Below are 22,271 nucleotides of genomic sequence, written 5' to 3'. Positions count from 1 at the left end.
GGGGGGAAATTATCTGTAGCGTTTAATGTACCGTCAGTACATTCCTGGTCTGGAATACTGGGGGGGGGCTCAGTGTTTCTACTGTTTCGTTTTTATGGGACGTGGTGATCGGGGGGTCGGGGTGGAAGGTCAGCATTCGTCGAGGAAATTCACGCGAAGAGAAAGGGAATATTTATGAAGTCAATGCTTTGTCTCACTTGATTAGCGAACTTAGTTGAGAATGGAGTTGCTGCGGAGTTCGGGCCATCATGAGCGAGAACATTGGAAAATCGCTCATGAAAGCACTATAGGACTTAGAGCTTCGTGGGTGCTTCAGAATATACGGGCGTGTATGTATTTGTAAAGCATTGACGTTAGTGATATTTAGTTAACTAAAAGGCTTAACTTAAAGACAAGAGTTCGCTAGCTAAGTAGTATTGCGTTTTGCAGAGCTAGACTAGCTTACTATTAACTGTTTGTTTGTTTTGGTGTAACGTTAACCTTGCAAACTTAGCTGTTCATTTTTAAATGCCTAACTGTTACACGACTGAACCGGTCGCAGAATATAGCTAGCATATAACACACCAGACCTGTTCACAAGAGATTAGCTATTTAGTCTAACATTAACGTTACTTCGTATATCTTGAACAGTCCCATATTTATGAGAGGGGGGTTGCCTTAGCTACTTAGCTGCTAACTAGCAATTTCCGTTTTCTTCCGCTGCACCATTGATTAGCATTGATGGAAAATCGCAATAATAATAGCTTGCTAGTTAGCGTTACATGCATATGGTTGGCATTTATATCGGTTCGACAGGTTAAATCATAACTGATTTCTTTCTTATGCCAATACCACTGTTGATAACGGTGATATTGTTGACTTTGTCGCCGCATAAGTAGCACGATGGCTAACGTTAGCTGGCTAACCATTATCGAAACACTTAGCTGGCCAAATAACTGTTACTCTTTGTAGAACAAAACTATAACATGTTTATAGCCAGTCTAAGTAGTTAAGTGTTATCGGTGCAGGATCATCGATTCGCCAATCAGCTATACGTTACTTTGAAGAAAAGCTCCAAACATTTAGAAAAAGACCAGTCAGAAGGTTATGCGAATAGCTAACCTCGCTGGCTAACGTCGTTAGGCTGGTTGTTTGATTTTGCTGGGGCAGTGTGCAAAGCTATCGCAAACTTGGCCTCATTGAGTTTGGAACTATCTGACTGGGAGGAGAGAGGGTCTCGGGGTGAACACACGCTTATGTTGATATGTGGGTGATTCTGAAAACGCTGTTCTACCTGGGCCTCGGGAGTTGGGTGCTTGGCCGTGGGACTCGGGCCATGTCAGCGGAGGAGAAGACCACCATCAGGTGAGATGTGATCTCAGGGCGCCCTGTCCAGCTGCTACACCTTTCTAAACTGACATTATGAATGTAAATTCAACCTGTGTGCACACTGCTTTGGCCACAATGATGGTAATATTCAGATTTGTTGACAGGAATCACATTTTGCCCTTGACAAGAAATCTTTTCCACTCTGAATTTCATTCATATGGCGAGGACCATGGTGTTCTCCTGCGTTCCTCAGTTCGGGGCTGAGCAACAAGCACTTCACAATAAAGTTGTTTGTTGTTCAAGTATATATTTGTGGCCTCGCAGTGGGTGCAATAAAACACATTTTGGCATGAAGTGAGGTGGGATGTCGACTAACGGCTGTTAAAAGCTACACACTCGGTCTCAAAGCTGCTGTGTGGTAGTTCTCGATCACAAGACGTCCAAGTGACAACTGGGCTGGAATAACGGGGACCACTTCCAGAGACTGACGAGAAGTTTAGCACACGGCATATTTTACTTGTTTCCATGGACAACACGGTGTATTTTAACACACGCACGTAAAGGAAACGTGACATGGCAATAGTAGGCATTTAAATGTCAGATTTATACATGAACACTTTCCATATTTTGAATCTTCTCTGTGCCTTGCGTGTCATGGGAAGTGGAACCCTGTTGTATTGATTGACAGGACATTTGCCATACCTGTCAGGCCAGTGTGCCTGGGATGTTAGCTTTTTCAGTGACATGATATATAGTTAATTTGACACGCGCTGCGCATCAAAATTTCATTCAGTTGTTGGGTCCTGTCCAGCTGATCCCTGTGCTTGCAGTAAATGTTTCTTTATCAAACCCCCTCTTCTGTTCACCTAAACTTATGAGCAAAATGTGATCGTTTCAATCATAAAAACATAACCCATTTCACATCCTGTATCAAATTATTTGGTGCATACTACAACTTTTTATATATGTGTGGGCGGCCTGTAGCGTAGTGGTTAAGGTAAATGACTGGGACACACAAGGTCGGTGGTTCTAGTCCCAGTGTAGCCACAATAAGATCCGCTAGGCCCTTAACCCTCATTGCTCCAGCGGAGGATTGTCTCCTGCTTAGTCTAATCAACTGTACGTCGCTCTGGATAAGAGTCTGCTGGTTTTCGGGTTGTTCTCAGAACCTGTAGTGCATTTAAGTCATTGATTGGCTAAGGAATCGACACTCCTTGTTCTGGAGGCCTTAATTGACAGCTGATTGAAAGGAAACCTCAAAAACCAGCACATACTGCGGCCCCTTAGGGATTCAGTTTGACACCTTTGCAATAGAGGGTTAAGTTATTCTTAAATGGATAGTATTTTGGCAGCCATATTGCATGGGAATGGCTTTCTATATCTCAGCCTTGATTCAGAGAGTTAACTAAGGATTATAGACCTTAACATGGAGGTTCTCGGAGAAGAGTAAATTGTAGTTCCCGGTAATGGGCCGTGGAACATTATGTCCTGTCTAGGAACTGCATGTCTGTGCTTGCATTCCCGGGCAGGGCAGAAGCGTGTCCTTGTCCTGTCGACCGTTGCCCTGTGGGGTGATGAGAACGCTGCTTCCTCTGTCAGGAGATTGTGCTCTTCGTCAGACCATCAGGCTTGTTTTGCTCCTGCGTTTGTGTTGTCTCGGGTGTCACTGTCTCCAGTGGGCCCTCAGGGTGCGGAAGGGCCAGCTGCTCCTCGCTCCCTGCTGTGTCTCGTACTCAGGGAAGCCTGCGGGCTCAGGGTTCCTGCCCTGACGAAAGCTGTCTGTGGCGCCTTCGCCCGTGCGGCCCTGCCTTTCACCGGCATACCCCGCTGACTCTGGTCCCTGTGCTCTCCAGGGGGTCGATTTTGTTTCACTTCAGTCAGTTATGTTCTGTGGGAATGTTCCAGTTATTGAACTGAATTTCTATTCATTTCCCGAGTTGACTGAACTGAAACAGAGTTGACCCGGACTCTGTTTCCCTCCTTCCTTGTTTCAAACTGTTTCTGTGTGTACAGCCTGGATAAGTATGAGTTTTACTTCTCTAATGAATTAATTAATTGGTAGCACCAGTGGATAGGAAGCAGAGAACTGTGATGTTTTTCACAACACAGGGACATTTTTGCTGTTCAACCTTTGGCCTGTCACACGGAAGGGTGTGTCTTATCACTTTGTGTGGTTTTTCTGTTGTGTCATTGATGCTACATGATGTGTCTGTAGTGTCAACACACTCGCACTCACGCACTCAATGTGTCTCCACACACACACACACACACACACACAAATATATCAGGCCAGGAGTGCTGTGTGCTGCTGGTCATGTGCTGCTAAATTGCATGCTCCTCTTCCTCTTTTTCATATTTTACATATTTTAGAGGCTTTAAGTGGCGACATGGCTCAGGCAGTAAGAGCAGTCTTCTGGCAGTCGGAGGGTTGCCGGTTCGATCCCCCGCCCGGGCTGTGTCGAAGTGTCCCTGAGCAAGACACCTAACCCCCAAAAATGCTCCTGACGAGCTGGTCGGCGCCTTGCATGGCAGCCAATTGCCGTCGGTGTGTGAGTGTGTGTATGAATGGGTGAATGAGAAGCATCAATTGTACAGCGCTTTGGATAAAGGTGCTATATAATTGCCAACCATTTACCATTTAAGTTGCATGCATTATCCCTTCCACTGAATTTCTGCAGTTTACTTTGTCGCACGCACACACTCTCTCACACACATATACAAATACGTACATGCACGCACACACAGTGTACAGTTTGCTTTGTCACACACACACACACACACACACACACACCGTGTACAATGCGCTTTGTCTCAAACGCACAAGCGCACACACACACACACACACACACACACACACACACACAGTGCAGCCCAGCCCGGTTGAGAGTCTAAAGCTGAATAATAGCCGGAGCAGCCCGGCGTCAGGCCAGCCACCTGCTGCTGCAGGCACAGAGGCCCTCTTCATGCTCCGGGTCTCGTATGAAGCAGAAGGAAAGGAAAGGTCTGATGCTGATAAAAGAGGAATGTAATTATTCAGTAATCCGGTGTAGCGATGCTGATTAGCCCTGCTGAAGGCAAGCCGCTCGCATTCCTCAGCTCCAGATGGGTCCTAGAGGGGTCTGTGCTCTCTCGTGTCTGGTGACAAACAGTGACACCGTGAGAGTTTCACCAAGTGTCGATCTTGAGGGAAGTGCTGCTAATTTCTGTTCTCTGTGTGGAGATTTGGAGTTTCACTTCTGGGCTGTTAAAAGGCGTTTGTGTGAGATTCATTTGAACATTGTTTATATACTAATGACCAGTCTCCTTCCTTTTCAGGGGCCAGGTCCTGGAGATGTTCGAACACGCGTACGGAAGCTACATGGTGAGTGCAACAGCACTGCCCGGCCACAGATTCTTCTGAGCAACCAGATGGTCAGCTCCATATACTTTGTATCAAGAATGATGTCCCTCTAGCTTCAGTTGTTCCTGTTCTTTGGATCCTATTCACTTACAGGGGTGGATGTGACTAAGGATAATAATGGTGGTACTTTCCTGTCCTTGGGTATGACTCCAAGAATATTTATAACTGACTTCCCCATTCCACTAACCAAACACTCTAGTCCACATGACTAAAGCAGACTTTTTTTTGGCAATTTCGGTTGGACAGGAAGTGTGTATTAGTGCAATCCCTGGTCAGTAGGCTCAAACACTGCATATGAGTGTTTTCTCTTCTGCCCTTACGGGAAAAAGCTAAAAAGCTAAAAGCTAAAAAGCTAAGTGTGTCACTGCAGAAGTGGAGTGTTGCAATTGTGCATTTTTACATTTGAACTCCTTGCCATGTGACCACAGTTTCATTGCCCAGCATGTTATTAACTCTATTCACAAGATGGACGCCTTGAGCATTGCTTTGAATGGAGAATGGAGTTTCTGCGGAGTTCGGGCCAACTTTGGTGTGATGAAAACATTTGAGGAGTGCACATTTTATTTAGGTCAATTTATCAACAGATTGGACATTCCTGCGCTCCTGAAATGAGCCATTTTAAAGTTGCAGCAAAAGGCTGCTAGCCAAGTTCTGCTTCTGTGGCTGTTCAAGACGAGTTATGAATGTATTACTGACAGTATAGCAAGCTTCAGAAAGATTCGCCTTGTTTAATGAAAGAGGGAGATGCTCCTATGCGAGGCGACTTAGAAAAATGAGAAGTTTATGACATACTGCTGTTTTGTTTAAACCTTATTTCAGTCGCATGTAGTTACATTAATGGCATTGGGCAGGCGCTCTTATCCAGAGTGAGTTGATGAGAATAAGTAGGCGACAATCCTCCCCTGGAGCAATGCAGGGTTAGGGGCCTTGCTCAAGGGCCCAACGGCTGTGCAGATCTTATTGTGGCTACACTGGGGATCGAACCACCGACCTTGCGGGTCCCAGTCATGTGCCTTAACCATGTGCAGACCACTTCGTAATGTGACTATAGCACATTCTGTGCTCTTACGGAGCACTGTTTTCGTTTGCTGCTCAGTGCTCAGTCCCTGCCTCATTTCCCCACAGAAATATGCCTATCCCGCGGACGAGTTGATGCCCCTGAGCTGCAGGGGGCGAGTGAGGGGGCAGGAGCCAAACCGCGGGGACATCGACGACTCCCTGGGCAAGTGAGTACGACCTCTGACCCCACCGACAAAATGGACGCCGCTGTTTTAAAAACCTTTTTGTTCAATAGTTGTTTTTAAAAAAATGTGGGGTGTGTGGTTTGGATGTAGCATGTATCCACCGGTAAATCATTTACCAAACGGAGGTTGGTTTTATTAATCCCGTAATGGCTGGAGCCTGTGAGCTGTCAATATGATGTGATTGGCATCCATTAATTAAACTGTGTGTGTTGCCTGGTCCGTACGTTGATGGCGAGGGAAGTGTGTGAGTATACTAGTGAGAGTATGTGTCTGGGAACAGTGTGGAGTTGACTGTAACTCCGTTCCTGTTACAGCACCTTGTAGTCTCAGTTTCGACAAACACGTTTGTCCGGGTATGCGTGCAAGATGACTGGTTTTTATTTATTTGTTTAACATGTTGACTAAGAGCTGTAAGTTCTTCCACGTAAGTGCTGAAAACCCTCTCCCGTCTGAATGCACGCCTGACTTTCATAATGCCCGAAGCAAGCAAGCAAACAAACACAATAAATACTGGTGAACAGGATTGACATGCTCTTCGTTTCATTCTTTTGTTTGTCATGAAGTCTAGTTTATCCAAGTCCGGTACAAGCCCTTACATTTCATAACAAATGTCAGCTGGCATCTCCTAACTATGTGATCTTGGCTCTTGTCATTTCCTATGGTGAAAGACGGTTGTCATTTCCTATGGTGTAGAATTCAGATGTCGCTGGCTGGATATTGGATGCAGGGGTGCAGTGAAATCCCCTTTTACCCCGTTAACTCGTGCCTTTTCCCCCAGATTCTCCCTCACGCTGATTGACACCCTGGACACCCTCGTGGTGAGTTTCTGGAACGTTCTGGCCTTTCAGAGCAGTTGTGAACTGGAAGCTCATCGAGAGCACTGATGAGAGTGTGTTGCTTCATTGTACCATGCCCTAGTTTACATCACCAAGACATGCCAGAGAACGAGTTCACATCCAAAGGAAAGCCTTTGTCTCGTGAAAGGCTTTTCTACGTTTTTATGTAGGCTATATATCATGTTTCCCAGCCCAGCTGAATAACATTTTTGCACGCGCTAACTTTGCAATGAGAATTAAATGGTTAAAAAATGTGTAGCTTCAGGTTAGCAGTCAGAATTGTATTTAAATGACAAGCTTGTTCATTTGGGATGTGCTTGTCATTTATTGAGGTGTTTGAGTTTCAGTTGTGTGCTGTTCGCTTGTTTAGCCTTCAGAACACAGAGCCGACCAGTCTGAATCCGTAGGTTCTGCTGGAGTTTGTTGCTCAGACAATCCATGTTTAACTTGCGTCGCCTGCTTTCTGGGCTCTTGAACTTGTTACTCATTTTAAGGTGAAATGCATCTCTCTGTGACCAGGGTCAGACCAAACTCGATATGAATTGAATGAATGAAAACCAGAGTTTCTAAAAACGGGTTGGTCACCACGTGCAGCTCTGCATAATTCGATACAAAATGGATTCAGTGATGAGAATAGATGCAGTACATTATTAAGTTTCAAATGACTGAATCGATTTTTGACTTGACAAGAAATGGCAAATCCAATGCTGGGGTGAGAAGGGCCTGGTCTGTTTGTTAAATAAAAGCCTTCTTAGTCCAGTATGGAGCTGCAACTGTCATAAGAGGTATCGGAGGCATTTTCTCCACTCCCTCCCACCTGTTCCAACTTTACGGCCATTTTAATCTATTCCGTTCATTTATTTTATTTCCGTTTCTTTTTCTGTTCCCGTAAAATCGTCCGCTTGTCTGCGCTCAGGGTTGTGTGATATAAAGTGCCATATGAATGAAGTTGTCATCATTCTGTCCCTTATCCTCCTCTATCCCACTATGCTCTCTGCCCCACCCTCAGGTGCTGAACAAGCTGGAGGAGTTTGAGGAGGCAGTGAGGAAGACTGTGAGCGAGGTCAGGCTGGACAACGACGTGGTGGTGTCCGTGTTCGAGACCAACATCCGCGTGCTGGGGTACGGCCCCCCATTTGCTCCTCTCCACCTTTCCTCTCTCTATTACCTTTCTTCCCCACCACAGATCTCTTTGGACCTCTTGTGATGTTTCCATTTTATCCTGCTGTTCCCGTAGTGGCCTGTTGGGGGCGCATGTGATGGCGGATCTGCTCCGTGGGAGGGGCGAGAGGATGCAGTGGTACCAAGATGAGCTTCTCCACATGGCAAAGGACCTGGGCCATCGTCTCCTGCCTGCCTTCAACACCACCAGCGGCCTGCCTTACCCACGGGTACTGACCTCGCATCCCGAATCTGATTCACGCACATTTAGGCCTACTCCTGTGTGCTCTCTCTGATTCAGAATTGGATTCACACGTTCACACTTGCTCCTGTCTGTCTGATTCAGAATCACTTTCACACACGTTTAAGGTTAATCCTGTTTGCTCTCTCTGTATTCTCATGTATTCAGACTTACTCCTGTTTGCTCTCGGATTCAGAATCACATTCAGACTCACGTTGATCCCATATGCTCTCTCAGATTTATTCACAGGCGTATGTATTCAGACTTACTCCTGTGTGCTCTCTCCGATTCAGAATCACATTCAGATACACATTTAATTCGGACTTAGCCCTTATGTACTGTCTTCATAATTGGATTCAAACTTGAATATATGTTCTCGCTTTCTTGCACTTGAAAGTACTTGAGTATTTTCGCACGTTGGATTCACAGTGAGATTGAGGATGGTACCCAGTATGTACCCCCTCAGGTCATTTCTGTGCATCACGTTGTGTCCGGTTCTCCTGCCCCTCGTGCTCTGTGTCCCGGCTCACGATTGGCCCGTCCCCTCTCCCAGGTGAACCTGCGCTATGGGGTCCTGAACCCGCTCTCCCGTACGGGCACTGAGTCGGACACCTGCACGGCCTGCGCGGGGACCATGATCCTGGAGTTCGCTGCGCTCAGCCGGCTGTCTGGGGAGGCCGTGTTTGAGGTACGGGGCGGGGCTGAGGGTGAGGGGAGGGGCTTCAGGGTTGTGAGTGGGTTAGGGGTGGGGCTTCAGGGCTGTGAGAGTGAATTAGGGGTGGGGCTTCAGGGCTGTGAGAGTGAATTAGGGGTGGGGCTTCAGGGCTGTGAGTGAATTAGGGGTGGGGCTTCAGGGCTGTGAGAGTGGGTTAGGGGTATGGTTTCAGGGCTGTGTGAGTGGGTTAGGGGTGGCGCTTCAGGGATGTGAGTGGGTTAGGGGTATGGTTTCAGGCCTAAGAGTGGGTTAAGGGGGTGGGGCTTTAGGGCTGTGAGTGGGTTAGGGGTGGCGCTTCAGGGCTGTGAGTGGGTTAAGGGGGTGGGGCTTCAGGGATTTGAGCAGGTTAAGGGGTTAGGGGCGTGGCGTTTCAGCCTGCTTCAGGGCCTCGGTCTCTCAGACCACTGAACCGCTCTGCCAGCGTTCAGCACTAACCCCGTGTCTGCACAGCGTCTGTCCCTCATTGAGGAGACTCCCTGGGGACTCGTGACATTTACACTCGCTTTAATGTGCGGTTTCCTGGGGAAGCGCTTGGGCTGTGATGTTTGTCTGGGTGTTTATTTTAGTCATTTAGTTTCTTTTATTTCTATGTGATATCTTCAGCTCTAGTATCAGAGGTAACTGACTGAATGTGCAAAAGATTACAGTTAAAATTTACTATGAAATATAACATAACTATGAGAACAGATTGCACCTGTGATGTGCGATTACCGCATTCTCAGAAGGGAGGTGATAATTAGTGAGGTGCTGTCAATTACTGACTTGTCTGCACCGGCAGGAATACTTTACTCTTCACGCTGAATCTCAAACACTGTCATTTGCCCAGATTTGTGAGTCACTGGCAGCATACTGTATGCTAGGTCTGCCTAATCAGCAGTTACCTGAAGCTTCACTCTCCCAAAATTACTGAGAGAACGCATACAAACCAGAGGGTATTTGAGGGTTATTTAGATGTTTTTTGGAGGTTGCACAGGCACTGTAGGAGGGTTATACCAAGGCTGTCTGAGGGTTATATGAAGGTTGCTTGTGAAAGTCGCACTGCAGTATGTGTGTTTTATCGCCGTTAGGAACACGCCAGGAAGGCCCTGGACGTTCTGTGGGAGAAGAGACAGAGAGGAAGCGACCTCGTTGGCACAGTCATCAACATCCACAATGGGGACTGGGTCCGCAGGGGTGAGGGATGTCTCTTTTATCCAAAGCAACTTACAGTTGATTAGACTGAGCAGTAAGCAATAAGAGGTTAAGGGCTGAACAGCTGGGTCTTTTTGTGGCTACACCAGGGAAGGAACTGCCAACCTTCTGGGTCCCAGTCATGTATCATAGACACAAGGCTACAGGCTGCCTCATTTTCCATCCAGCAGCCAGCACAAACCCCAATTCCAACCTCTGATTCTGAGTTCAATTTGTTTTCTACCTGTCACTTGATGAACGTTTGCTTGACTGTTATGTGATATATGCAACCATACATTGCTGTGCTACCTGCACTAATGTACTTACTGTAAACGAGGGAGTGTTTACTGTAAACGAGGGAGTGTTTACGGTAAGGGTTACTACAGTACTACAGGAGAGCTAGCGCTGATTGGATGAGAGGCCTGTCTCTCACTGATGACAAGAAACCTGTGGACATTTGTCTGGAATAACTGACAGCAGTGGCCTGAACATCCTGCCTGACACAGGATCATGTCCAATGTCTCCACGATTGGAGGACACAGTCAGACGATTGCATCGCCCAGAATTCCTCGTAGGTTTGTGAATGTGAGATTGTTATTGTGGGATGTGGTGATGAGTAACCGCCCTCTCTCCGACAGACAGCGGGGTGGGTGCTGGGATCGACTCCTACTATGAGTACCTGATGAAGGCCTACATCCTGCTGGGAGACAGTGTGTACCTGGAGCGCTTCAACACTGTAAGGCCCTGCTCTCTCACCCTGTTCTTTCACAAGGCGCCGTTAACCTGTAGCGAGCCAAAATACTATTCAGGTTTCTACTGGAGAGATATCAAATTTGGATTACTTAGCTTTTCTCTGTTAAAGTCGGGATTTTATGCTCACCTGAATTCGACACCTGACCTTTTATAATGTCCTTTACTTTGACATTTCACCTTGTACTATTGAATGACTGTTCGTTTGACAGTTTGCCGGGCGTATTGATCATCAGAAGCAATTCCCCGCCAACTGCATTTTAGCTGCTTTTTAATCTAATAGCTGTGTGTTAATCGGTGTCTTTACTGCCCCCTGCTGGTGTCTGTCTGCCACAGCACTACAGCGCCATCATGAAGTACATCAGCCAGCCGCCCCTGCTGCTCAGCGTGCACATGCACAACCCCACCGTCAGCGTCCGCGGCTGGATGGACTCTCTCCTGGCCTTCTTCCCCGGGCTGCAGGTCAGAGCCGTGACATCTTCACTGTAATCACAATCATCAACTCTCTCTGTGTCACCGTTCTCACAATCACAATCATCAACTCTCTCTGTGTCATCGTTAGCATTGCCGCCGTCGTTATCGTCATCACAGAAATCTCTCCCGTCGATCGTCAGACGGTACACGCCGAGCAGACCTCTCTGGGGGCATGTGACTGTCCGCTCTCTGACTGGCCGTTTGTCAGGATGTCCATCTGTCCTGGCCACTTCGTGCTGAAATGACCAGGAATTAACCCACAGTGGTCAGGGCAGCCAAATATATTTTAATACATTTTCGACATTATTTTATCAGGTTGGTCTCAGAGCAGCCTAGTGGTTAAGGTACATGACTGGGACCTGCAAGGTTGGTGGTTCAAGCCCTAATGTAGCCACAGTAAGATCTGTACAGCTGTTGGGCCCATGAGCAAGGCCCTTAAATCCACTCCACGTTGCTCCAGGGAGAATTGGCTCCTGCTTAGTCTAATCAACCGTAAGCTTTGAAGCATCAGAGAAATAACTGTAAATGTATTTAAAAAGAGATTTAAAACCTCTTTAGTGTAATTTTTTGCCATTCGTACATTTCAGCAAATTACTTAAATGTTAATTTGTACTGACACCAGTGTGGATGTGGTGCCTTAAATAATCACAAGGAAAAACTATCCTCTCGCTGCTTCAAAATAAGCTCTGAACAGCAGCACACGGACAGGAAATAAGCACCATATAAACTCACATCAGAGTCAACTGCAATACCGCTGCATGTCTGCAGCACTGATCTTCTGTAGCCATCAACTCCCCACCGAGCGTCATCATCCTATTTATGGAAACTTAATTTCCTCCTTTCATTTGACCTTTCTCTGCGGAAGTTAATTTGAATGGCGTGTGTTTTGATTGATACGCACACAGCACTGCCCGTCAGTTGCATGTCATCCTCTGAGCCAGCGGTTCTCAACAGGGGGGTCCGGGGCCCAAAAGGGGGGCCTTGAGATGACAGGAAATTATTGAGGGCTTCAATCACAAAACCACATTAGCTCAGGCGGTTAGAGCTGTCATCTGCCAGTCAGAGGGTTTGACAGTTGAGCCAATGTCGCTTCAAAAATGTTGAGAACCACCGCTGTAAGCTTTAGGCTTGGTAAGATGGCAGATCGGGATCCTGTGAGCATTAGGCCATGGTCCGTGTGCGTTCCCGCCCTATCCCTGGGGAGACTGTCTCTCCCCACCCTATCTCCAGCTCTCTCTGCTCCCTCAGGTGCTGAGAGGGGACCTGAAGCCTGCCATTGAGACCCACGAGATGCTCTACCAGGTCACCAAGCAACACAAGTTTCTGCCCGAGGTAACCATGGAGACGGGGGATCCTGCCGTCTGTCCTCAGTTGGACAGACACTCGTCCCTCTGCTGGTCTACTCTTTCAAACATAACCACTTGATTGTGTTTACTAGCACAGATAATTCCAGTTAGTTTGTTAGTCCATTGTAGTTTTATCATTTTGGACATTTCTAGGGAATAATATTCTTCAGAACACACGGCACGCTGGTATAAATCGATTGTAGTTCGGAAGAAAAGCTATTCTATTGTATCGTTACTGTCGGAGGGTAGGGGAACTTTGTGACTGTGCGGTGTATAGCTTGGAAAGGAAAGGTTCAAAGTATTTTTGCCGTCCGTCAGAGAGAGAAGGGAAGTGTTTCCGTCTTCTACAACCGGTTAAAAACCGGCTGCCTTCACACGTTGGGAACAGCCCTTTAGTTGACCTCTCTCCTCTCCTCCTCCCTCCAGGCGTTCACCACAGAGTTCAGAGTTCACTGGGGTCAGCACCCGCTGCGACCAGAGTTCGCCGAGAGCACCTACTTCCTGTACAAGGTACGGCTCCGTCTTCCACTTCCTGTTTGCCGAGGAGGGACTGCACGAGAGCACGAACTGCAAGCTTTTTGGCCAATTGACTGGAAGGTGTACCCAGCAACATTTCATCTCAGACTCGGTTCAGCATTTTACCAGGGATTGGACAGTCATGGTGTCACCTTATGTATAGGAAACACAGAGGACCTCCACCAATCGCTGAATCTGTTGCTTAGCAACCAAAAGATGGTGATGGTGATTGGTGGGTACTTTCTGGTTAAAACATCCAGTTGCCCTGTGGGTATCCAGTGAGTAGCTTCCACTGTTTTTGGCATTCTTCTGTTATGTACCAGTAAGGCAGTATTACAACAGTCTTCTCCCTATTTTATTATCTATTCATTATGCAAGAGCTGTCTCCATTATGAAAAGCAGTAATGTTGCTGCTCAAGGTTGTTTTTCTCTGAGTGCACGTCCTTAACCCTCGGCCATAACCCTAAATTTGTGTGCGTTCGTACAAATATGTGCATATGACCAGTTCCACCGGGCTGACCGATGTAATCATACAGTCCGATTATTCGCCCCATATAGTGGTGTGTAAGTGTGATTAAGGCAATTTAACGGTTCACCCTGTTTGCCTGCCGTGAACTGTATGCTTTCAATCCTGTCTGTCATTGACCGCTCAGAATCCAGGGCTTAACTGATGTTGTAGTTGGGGTTTGAGGAATGCTGATGGTTGAAACACGTGCACTTATTGCAAGACGTTTTTTTGATTGGTTAATCAATAACAGATTAATGTTGGGACACAATTGCGGGGCGGTTTGAGTGGGAGTAGTGCTTAAAGACTATGGTGCTCCCGTTACCAGGCCACAGGAGACCCCTATTACCTCAAAGTGGGCCAGTCCATCGTGGAGAAGCTGAACACGCACGCCAGGGTGCCCTGCGGGTTTGCTGCAGTGCAGGACGTTCGCACTGGGACCCACGAGGACAGGTAAAAATCATCCTCGCACACCCAGACTGAAAAGCAGCTTCGCAAACCTTCAGGAGGGAAAGATCTGACCCGAGTCTGAAACGCTGTCGTCGGAATTCCCCTCATGAGGTGAACTCACAGTAGACTACAGAACAGGACATCTGGTCAGCAAAAAAGCTAAGTGAACTGATGTAATGTCTACTGTGCGTTCAAGGAGAAACTCACCGCCTTTAGCTCAGTCTGTGTGATGTGATTTATTGTGGAGTGTGTGGAATCGAGCCAGATTCAGCTTCATTTTTTCCATTGGTTATGAAATGTACCTTATTAAAATTCTGTTTGCTTGGTAAAACCGGTCTTCTGACTTGGCATTAGAACATATTTCCCTTTGGCATTTTCCCCAACGTTTCATAGACACACAGAATGCAGTAAACTTTGGCAGTCTAAGACTAGGTTAACTGCTTGTAACACAAAAAAAAGATATATATATATAGAAACGTGGTACTGCTCACACACCATAAACGTTCACTCAACAGAAGAAAAGGGCGCATGTGCAAAGGCGATTTTTAACAGTTTTTAACAGTTAACAGTTTAACAGTTTTTCCTGTAAGTTTGATGGAGTCACTCCTGCCCTCTGTTTCAGAATGGACTCCTTCTTCCTGGCGGAGATGTTTAAGTACCTGTACCTGCTGTTCTCTGAGAAGAGCCAGCTGCCCTTCGACATCGACGACTACATCTTCACCACCGAGGCCCACCTGCTGCCCATGTCCCTGTCAATCACCCAGCCGCCCTGTCAGGGCAACGGCACGGTGAGAGGCCCCGCCCCCCTCTGTGCTCCTCACCCCGCCCACTGCTCTGCACCACTCCCCCTACTGCTGCTTTGGCCCAATGGCCCACCTGTCCCACTTTCTGTCTGTCCCGCTGTCTGTCTGTCCCGCTGTCTGTCTGTCCTGCTGTCTGTCTGTCCTGCTGTCTGTCTGTCCCGCTGTCTGTCTGTCTGTCCCGCTGTTTGTCCTTTTCCTACCACTAATGTGTGCCTCATGCTTAGCTTACGGAAAAGCTTGACGGTATCCAGCACTGTATCAGGCCTGGTCTTGAAAACCCCCGAGCGTTTCTGCCTCCATGACATGATCTGGCTATTCCACACAGCGACCACTCTCTGTGTGGAAAAACACTTCCTAATGTCTGTGGAGAATTCATCCTTTGCTAATCGGTGTCCCCGGATAGTGCTTTCAGTCAGCGCATTGTTTTAGCGCTTTGCTCAGCCAATCAGCTGGCTAGCTAGTCAGTTACTCTGTCAGTTAGTCAGCCAATGCAGTGGCCTGTAGCGTAGTGGTTAAGGTACATAACTGGGACCCACAAGGTCGGTGGTTCGATCCCCGGTGTAGCCACAATAAGATCCGCACAGCCGTTGGGCCCTTGAGCAAGGCCCTTAACCCTGCATTGTTCCTGGGGAGGATTGTCTCCTGCTCAGTCTAGTCAACTGTAAGTCGCTTTGGATAAAAAAAAGCGTCAGCCAAATGACCTGTAATGTAATGAAATGGAATGCCAGGTCCTATAATAATGTTAATAGAACAGGTTTTTTATTAAGCTAGTTTTCAGCCCTGGCTCTTGGGCCCTCTGACCAGGCCTTTTGGTGTCTTTGTTCCAGGAACCTCGCACTGCTCTGGAGGAGGATCTGTTCACCCACTCCTGCCCCAGTGCTCAGACCCTCTTCCCAAACAACCCCTCCTTCGCCAAAACCATCCGGGACGGCTACAAGTACCTCAATGGAGTGGGCCGGCCCCAGCGGGTGTCAAGCATCAGGTGAGAGATGCTTGTCTGTCTGTATCTGCCTGCGTCTGTGTGTTCATGCACTTGTACTGTGCACTCAACGCATTTTTGAAATGAGGGGCAGACCCAAAATGTACAGATAATGACATGATAAACAGGTGGGATTGACAGTAATAAATGGAGTCTGCGTAAGTTTTAAAGTAAAAAGTTAAAATGGTAAATGTAGAAAGCCGAAAATGTTTCTTTAAAATCACTTGAGGTAAGGCGCTACGGCCATGGCTGGATGCTCTCTTACATAGACTCAGCTGATTGGACTGTGCTGTCATGTGATGGCCTCTCCCTCTCTCTCCCCCTCTTCCTCTCTCCCTCTCAGGGGGATCGAGCTCCCACTGCATGATAACGGCATGGAGCCTGTGGAGTTTCTGAAGAGCATGGGCATCTCCCTCACGCAACTGAACGAGGCGGGAGGGGCACAGCTGGTGAGGGGGGGGGGGGGGGGAACAGCTGGTGGGGGGGGGGGGGGGGGAGGGGAGGGGAGGGGCACAGCTGGTGAGGGGGGGAGGGGCACAGCTGGTGAGGGGGGGGAGGGGCACAGCTGGTGGGGGGGGCAGCTGGTGAGGGGGGGAGGGGCACAGCTGGTGAGGGGGGGGCACACATCTTTAATACAACTTTCAGGATAGCACCTTCATCACCTTCCAGGATTTGGTCCATAAGTATAATATGAGGGTGGTAGGAAGAAAAAGAAGAAGAAGAATGGTGGGAGTGGGGTTGCCAAGGAACATGGGGTAGTGTAACACAGTAGAATGTCATAAGGAAATCAGCTGCCTGTATTATATTGTATTATTTCATAAGTACATGAATACGATGTGGCTTAAAATATTTATCACATTGTCTCTATCACCACCTCATCTTTCTCTTTCCCCCTCTCTTCCCCCCCCTCTCTCTCTCTCTCTCTCTCTCTCTCTCTCTCTCTCTCTCTCTCTCTCTCCCCCTCTCTCCCCCCCTCTGTCTCTCTCTCTCTCTCTTTCCCCTCTCTCCCCCCCCCTCTCTCTCTCCCCCCCCCCCCTCTCTCTCTCTCTCTCTCTCTCTCTCTCTCTCTCCCTCTCCCTCTCCCCCCCACTCCCTGCCGCTCCTCTCTCCGTTGCCCTGCAGGACTCTTCGGGTCCAAAGGGTGTGTACCGGGTGAAGCTGATCGCAGAGGTGAGCCAGACAACTGAGGAAGAGGAGGTGCTGCCTCTTATTGTCCAAGTCATCTCACCCCCGTTTCTGGGAAGAATAGTACTGACTGCTGGGCCTGCCAAGTTTGGAATGGACCTTACCAAACAAGAGAATGGGGTGAGCTCACTCTCTGTCAGCAAACGCTCATTGTTAAAGGGGGAACAACATGCCTTCTGTTGACCTGTTGGCCTTCTGATGTGTCGCACAGGTGTGTGTCACCCAAGGAGATGCATGCCATTGTTTCCGTATTGTTTCTGTACTGAACTACAGTTCCCAGAATGCAATGTTGTCCCATAATGCATTTTACAGAGACATTTCAAACCCTGTTTCTCAGGAGAGAGCTACATATGCTACAGACCTGGCATTCTGCATGTGGGTTCCTCCTGCGATTTATTCGCACTGGGAAGCTTTTTACCTCATGCTATTTGGTTCAGGCCTGATATTTGCTCTTATGTTACACTGTAAAGTGTCTTTGTGACAGACTTTTGTAAAAAGCACAAGTACAATTGGATTGAGTCATCAAAAATCATTACATTACAGACGGGAGTCTGGGGCACCCAGTCAGGCTCCGTGCACTTAGCAGTAAATGCAGTAAGTTTGGGTTCTCTGTGAGTTACCATAGTCTTTGTAATCCATTCATCTGATAGGCCAGGTGAAGTGGTTATGTAAAACCTGCCCTGAAGGGACAATTGAGTTTCATTCAGCATGTAATTTGATATGGACATCATAAAGCCAGCAAGGTGTGTTTCACTTGCAGTAACATCAGCTTCTGAGAGAAGAAGGTTCAGAAATGCAGATTGGGTTAAATTTCTTTACAAAATGTAATCTCCTCTATTATTGTTTTGACTCGTGTCAGCATTTTCTGCTGTTTATCTCCATTTCTTCTCCATGCATTTGATTGAACTTTGTGTGGGGCCTTTTCCTGACTGGCTGAATAACTGACTGGCTGAATAACTGACTGACTGGCTGGCCGGCTGACTGGGTAGCAGTGAGTGTGTAGCTGAGTGAGTGAGTGAGTGACTGACTTGGAAAGTGACTGATTTACTGACTGGGTAACAGAATCACTGACTGACTGACTGGATAACTAAGTGAGCGGCAGGTGACTTGGTTAACTGAGTGACTTGGTAACGGAGTAAGTCACTGGGTAACTCAGTGATTGCCGAGTGATTTAGCGAAACACAGAACACACACGATGCTTGGTGAGAGAGATCGATGGACTGATGACCCAGAGCCTGCGGTTGCCACAGTAATGGGTCCCCCCCCCCTCCCCTGACAGGTGAAGGGCAGTATTGTGAAGAGCGCCCCCTACAGCGCGTGCGGCCCCATCGAGAACCCGGCTGAGCTGAGGGGGAGCATCGCCCTGGCGCTCCGAGGGGACTGCATGTTCGCCGCCAAGGCCCGCCGCCTGCAGGGGGCAGGGGCCATCGGGGTCATCTTCGTCGGTGAGGCCAATCAGAGCTCAGAGTCAACGTCACCTGCTCCACCGCAGGCCAATCCGAATCCAGTGCATGACTTTTGTGGGCTGATCATTTAAATGTATACGGATATGCGTTGGGTTGCTTGATTGGTTAGCCGGCAAAATAATGGTAGTAAAGATTTCCTCTGTGGGTTTCTTAAATGAGCCTTTGCCAGTGGTTTACATAGTGCTCTTTAGATAATGGGCATGAATTTGGAGTGTTCTGGGAAAAGAAGTAGTTAAATTAATGTTTGGTTTGATGAACAGCAGAAATGGGTGCACTTACTTCCCATATTCATAGATAGCAATTTTAAGTCTCTACCATTGATGCAAAAACATTCCAATTTAACACATCTTCTTAAAATTAATTTAGGGGTCTGACCAAGTATTGTACTGTCACAATGGACTTTCTGTAGCATAATATAGCACTCCAATTCCTTCTACCAACTGAAAACCTCTATGTTTGTACACTGGTTTATAGTGTAGTCAGAGCAGCTCTAGTTGTATTTTTTTAATACATCTCGGGTTCATAGACAGGATGTTGTGGCTCATCTCGGGTTTATAGACAGGATGCTGTGGCTCATCTCGGGTTTATAGACAGGATGTTGTGGCTCATCTCGGGTTCGACTCTCTCTGCGTCCCACCTTCAGACCACAAGGAGGGGAGCAGCAGTGAGGCCACGCCCCTGTTCCAGATGGTGGGGGACGGGGGCCCCACCTCTGACATCACCGTGCCGCTGGTGTTCCTGTTCAGCCGCGAGGCGGCCGCGCTGACCACTGCCCTGGAGGAGCACCGCCATGTGGAGGTGCTGCTGCTGCCCAAAGAGAAACCACCCGGTAACCAGACCGCTCAGTAACCCCACACACTGCCACACACACTGCCCCATACTCTGCCCCACACTCTGCTGCTGCCCAAAGAGAGACCACCCGGTAACCAGACCGCTCAGTAACCCCACACACTGCCCCACACTCTGCCCCACACTCTGCCCCACACTCTGCCCCACACTCTGCCCCACACTCTGCCCCACACTCTGCCCCACACACTGCCCCACACACTGCCCCACACACTGCCCCACACACTGCCCCACACACTGCCCCACACACTGCCCCACACTCTGCCCCACACTCTGCCCCACACACTGCCCCACACACTGCCCCACACACTGCCCCACACACTGCCCCACACACTGCCCCACACACTGCCCCACACACTGCTGCTGCCCAAAGAGAAAGCAGACCCATAGACTTACACTAAAATCAGACCAGAAGCACACACACGTAAGCAAACACACTCACCGACTCCCTCTTCTCTCTCTCCTTCCCCTCCTCTCCCTCTCTAGCTCTCTCCCTGTCAAATTAAAAATGTAAAAGTGCTTTATTGATATGACAAATAGGTCAGCAGAGGTTGCATGATAAAAGGATGTACAATAGCACAGTCTCTCTCTCTCTCTTTCTCTCTCTCACTCTGTTTCTTCCAGCAGAAAAGCCCATTGGCATGAACATCCAGATCCACCTGGCCAAAGAGGGAGAGGTCCAGGCCCGGCAGGGTAAGGGCACCACCATCCAGCTCCTGCTGCAGCCCGGCGATGAGGATGACGAGGAGGAAGAGCCAGAGGCGGGAGGAAACCTCCCCACGGGGGGCCACTGTGTCTCCACGGCGACCGAGGAGCAGGCCCCTCCCCCGCAGCCGTGTGCGGACGCACAGACCCCGCCCCCGACCCCCGACCCCTCCCCCGCGGACCCGGAGAGCGACCCCTGAGTGGCTGGAACTGTACTTTACCCACAATCCCCCGGGAAACAGGCAGGTCCTCCCACCAACCCCTGGGGCGGGGTGAGGGGCAAGGGGCAGCGTCTGGGGCCAAAGAGCGCCAAAACCATCGCCCCTGTGAGATATCGACGGCTCTCTTTACCAAGCGGGGACGCAAACACACACGAGAGAAACACAAAAACGTATGCTGACCTCACGCCTTCCCTGAACGGGGAGGCTTTCTTATAGTTATAGTTATTAAAAATTGTGTATTAATATATTGAGCTGGGAGAGGGGCCAGGCGGTGCAAGCAGGCGGGTCTGAACTGCCATCGGAGGCCCCTACTTGCAGTGCTGTAACCTGAGGGTAGCTTAGCCAAACTATTACAAGCAAGAAGATGCCTATTCACGTACCGTTTAAACATTGCCGAAGAGACAGTGGGGTGGGGTGTGGAGGGGTGAGTTATTAATAACGTAATTACTTTTATTATTTGGGGCGGGGCTGGGGCAGGTTGTTCATTTTCAGACTCATTTAGCGAGGCTGGATGGGTCTCTCCACGGACTGGAGAGGAGACGCAGCGTCGCCTGTAAAAGGGGGCGGTTGCGTGAAGCGGGTCGGCGCTTCTGGAGGGGCCCGGGCAGTGTGAGGACCCGGTGGGGACCGGGCGGGGCGCTCCGGGGGCGGGGCGGTGAGCCACACGGAGCAGTATCCCGCTTTCTGACACGCTCCTGCCGATGGGCCAACTTTGTAAACTGCGTGCGGCCGGGTCTCTCCTGCGCCAGACCATCAGGGAAATCCAGCGTTGTGAACTTGAATGTGGGGCACACCAGTCTCGAGTCTTTTTGCTTCGCCGTCACACTACATATTCAGTCACCACTCACCAGACACCAGCCGTTCGAGAGCGCCGGCCCGCATCGCATCACACACACCACATCACACATCACATCGCATCACACACACCACATCACACACACCACATCACACACACATCACACATCACTTCACACCACATCACACATCACATCACATCACGTCACACACACCACATCACACACACCACATCACACACACCACATCACACATCACTTCACATCACACATCACATCACGTCACACACACCACATCACACACATCACATCACGTCACACACCACGTCACACACATCACATCACACACATCACATCACGTCACACACACCACACATCACACACCACATCACATTACACACCAAATCACATTACACACCAAATCACGTTACACACCAAATCACGTTACACACCAAATCACATTACACACCAAATCACATTGCACACCAAATCACGTTACACACCAAATCACGTTACACACCAAATCACGTCACACACCACGTCACACACCACACCAAATCACATTATACACCAAATCACGTTACACACCAAATCACGTCACACACCACACCAAATCACATTATACACCAAATTACGTTACACACCAAATCACGTCACACACCACGTCACACACCACGTCACACACGTCACACACCACACCAAATCACATCACACACCAAATCACATCACACACCACATCACACACACCACGTCACACACATCACACACCACATAGCGTCACACACCGCGGCCTGCGTGCCGTTTTTGTTACTCGGTTCTTTGCGTATGCAGTGCAACGTTTTCTGAAGCGATTCAGGCCGCGCGTCGTGACTGGAGGGGAAAAGAGTAAGCCACCCCGGACCCCCCTGCCATGGGGATTTGACCCTACCACCTTCCGGTTACGAATCCAGCATCCTTCACAGCCCTGGCCAAACTTTCAAGGGGGTCCCCCTTTAACTGACTCTGGCCTTCCCCTCCAACCTCTTCTGAAGCCAATATGAATCAAACTGACATGGTCCTACTGCAAAATTCCGGTCCAATAACCCAGTGCCCTCCATTTTGGCCTTAGTTGTTGATTGTTGATTAATCAAAATGGCCGCCGATGGCAGGGAGGAAC

The 22,271-nt window shown here is 48.7% G+C and overlaps 1 protein-coding gene across 2 annotated transcripts; it reads left to right on the top strand.

Moving 5' to 3' along the window:
• The first annotated feature begins 71 nt into the window (after window positions 1–71).
• si:ch211-282j22.3 (ER degradation-enhancing alpha-mannosidase-like protein 3) lies at window positions 72–21,269 on the top strand. Of its 2 annotated transcripts, none has more exons than XM_061263144.1 (20): window positions 72–1,344; window positions 4,624–4,669; window positions 5,834–5,934; window positions 6,731–6,770; window positions 7,798–7,910; window positions 8,026–8,179; window positions 8,744–8,878; window positions 9,973–10,078; window positions 10,714–10,811; window positions 11,162–11,287; window positions 12,548–12,631; window positions 13,072–13,155; window positions 13,995–14,119; window positions 14,739–14,904; window positions 15,747–15,901; window positions 16,242–16,347; window positions 17,021–17,203; window positions 18,363–18,528; window positions 19,193–19,378; window positions 20,023–21,269. In XM_061263144.1, exons 1-20 carry the CDS (start codon window positions 1,244–1,246, stop codon window positions 20,298–20,300), a joined length of 2,553 nt encoding a protein of 850 aa, XP_061119128.1. In that variant the 5' UTR covers window positions 72–1,243; the 3' UTR covers window positions 20,301–21,269. The 2 variants fall into 2 exon arrangements, with proteins under 2 accessions (XP_061119128.1, XP_061119127.1); XM_061263143.1 differs by having other exon boundaries at window positions 20,020–21,269.
• Window positions 21,270–22,271: the final 1,002 nt, after the last annotated feature.

Source organism: Conger conger, chromosome 12 (genome assembly GCF_963514075.1).
Source record: "Conger conger chromosome 12, fConCon1.1, whole genome shotgun sequence".
In the NCBI taxonomy this organism is placed as follows: domain Eukaryota; kingdom Metazoa; phylum Chordata; class Actinopteri; order Anguilliformes; family Congridae; genus Conger; species Conger conger.
This window is presented reverse-complemented; position numbering and strand designations above follow the sequence as displayed.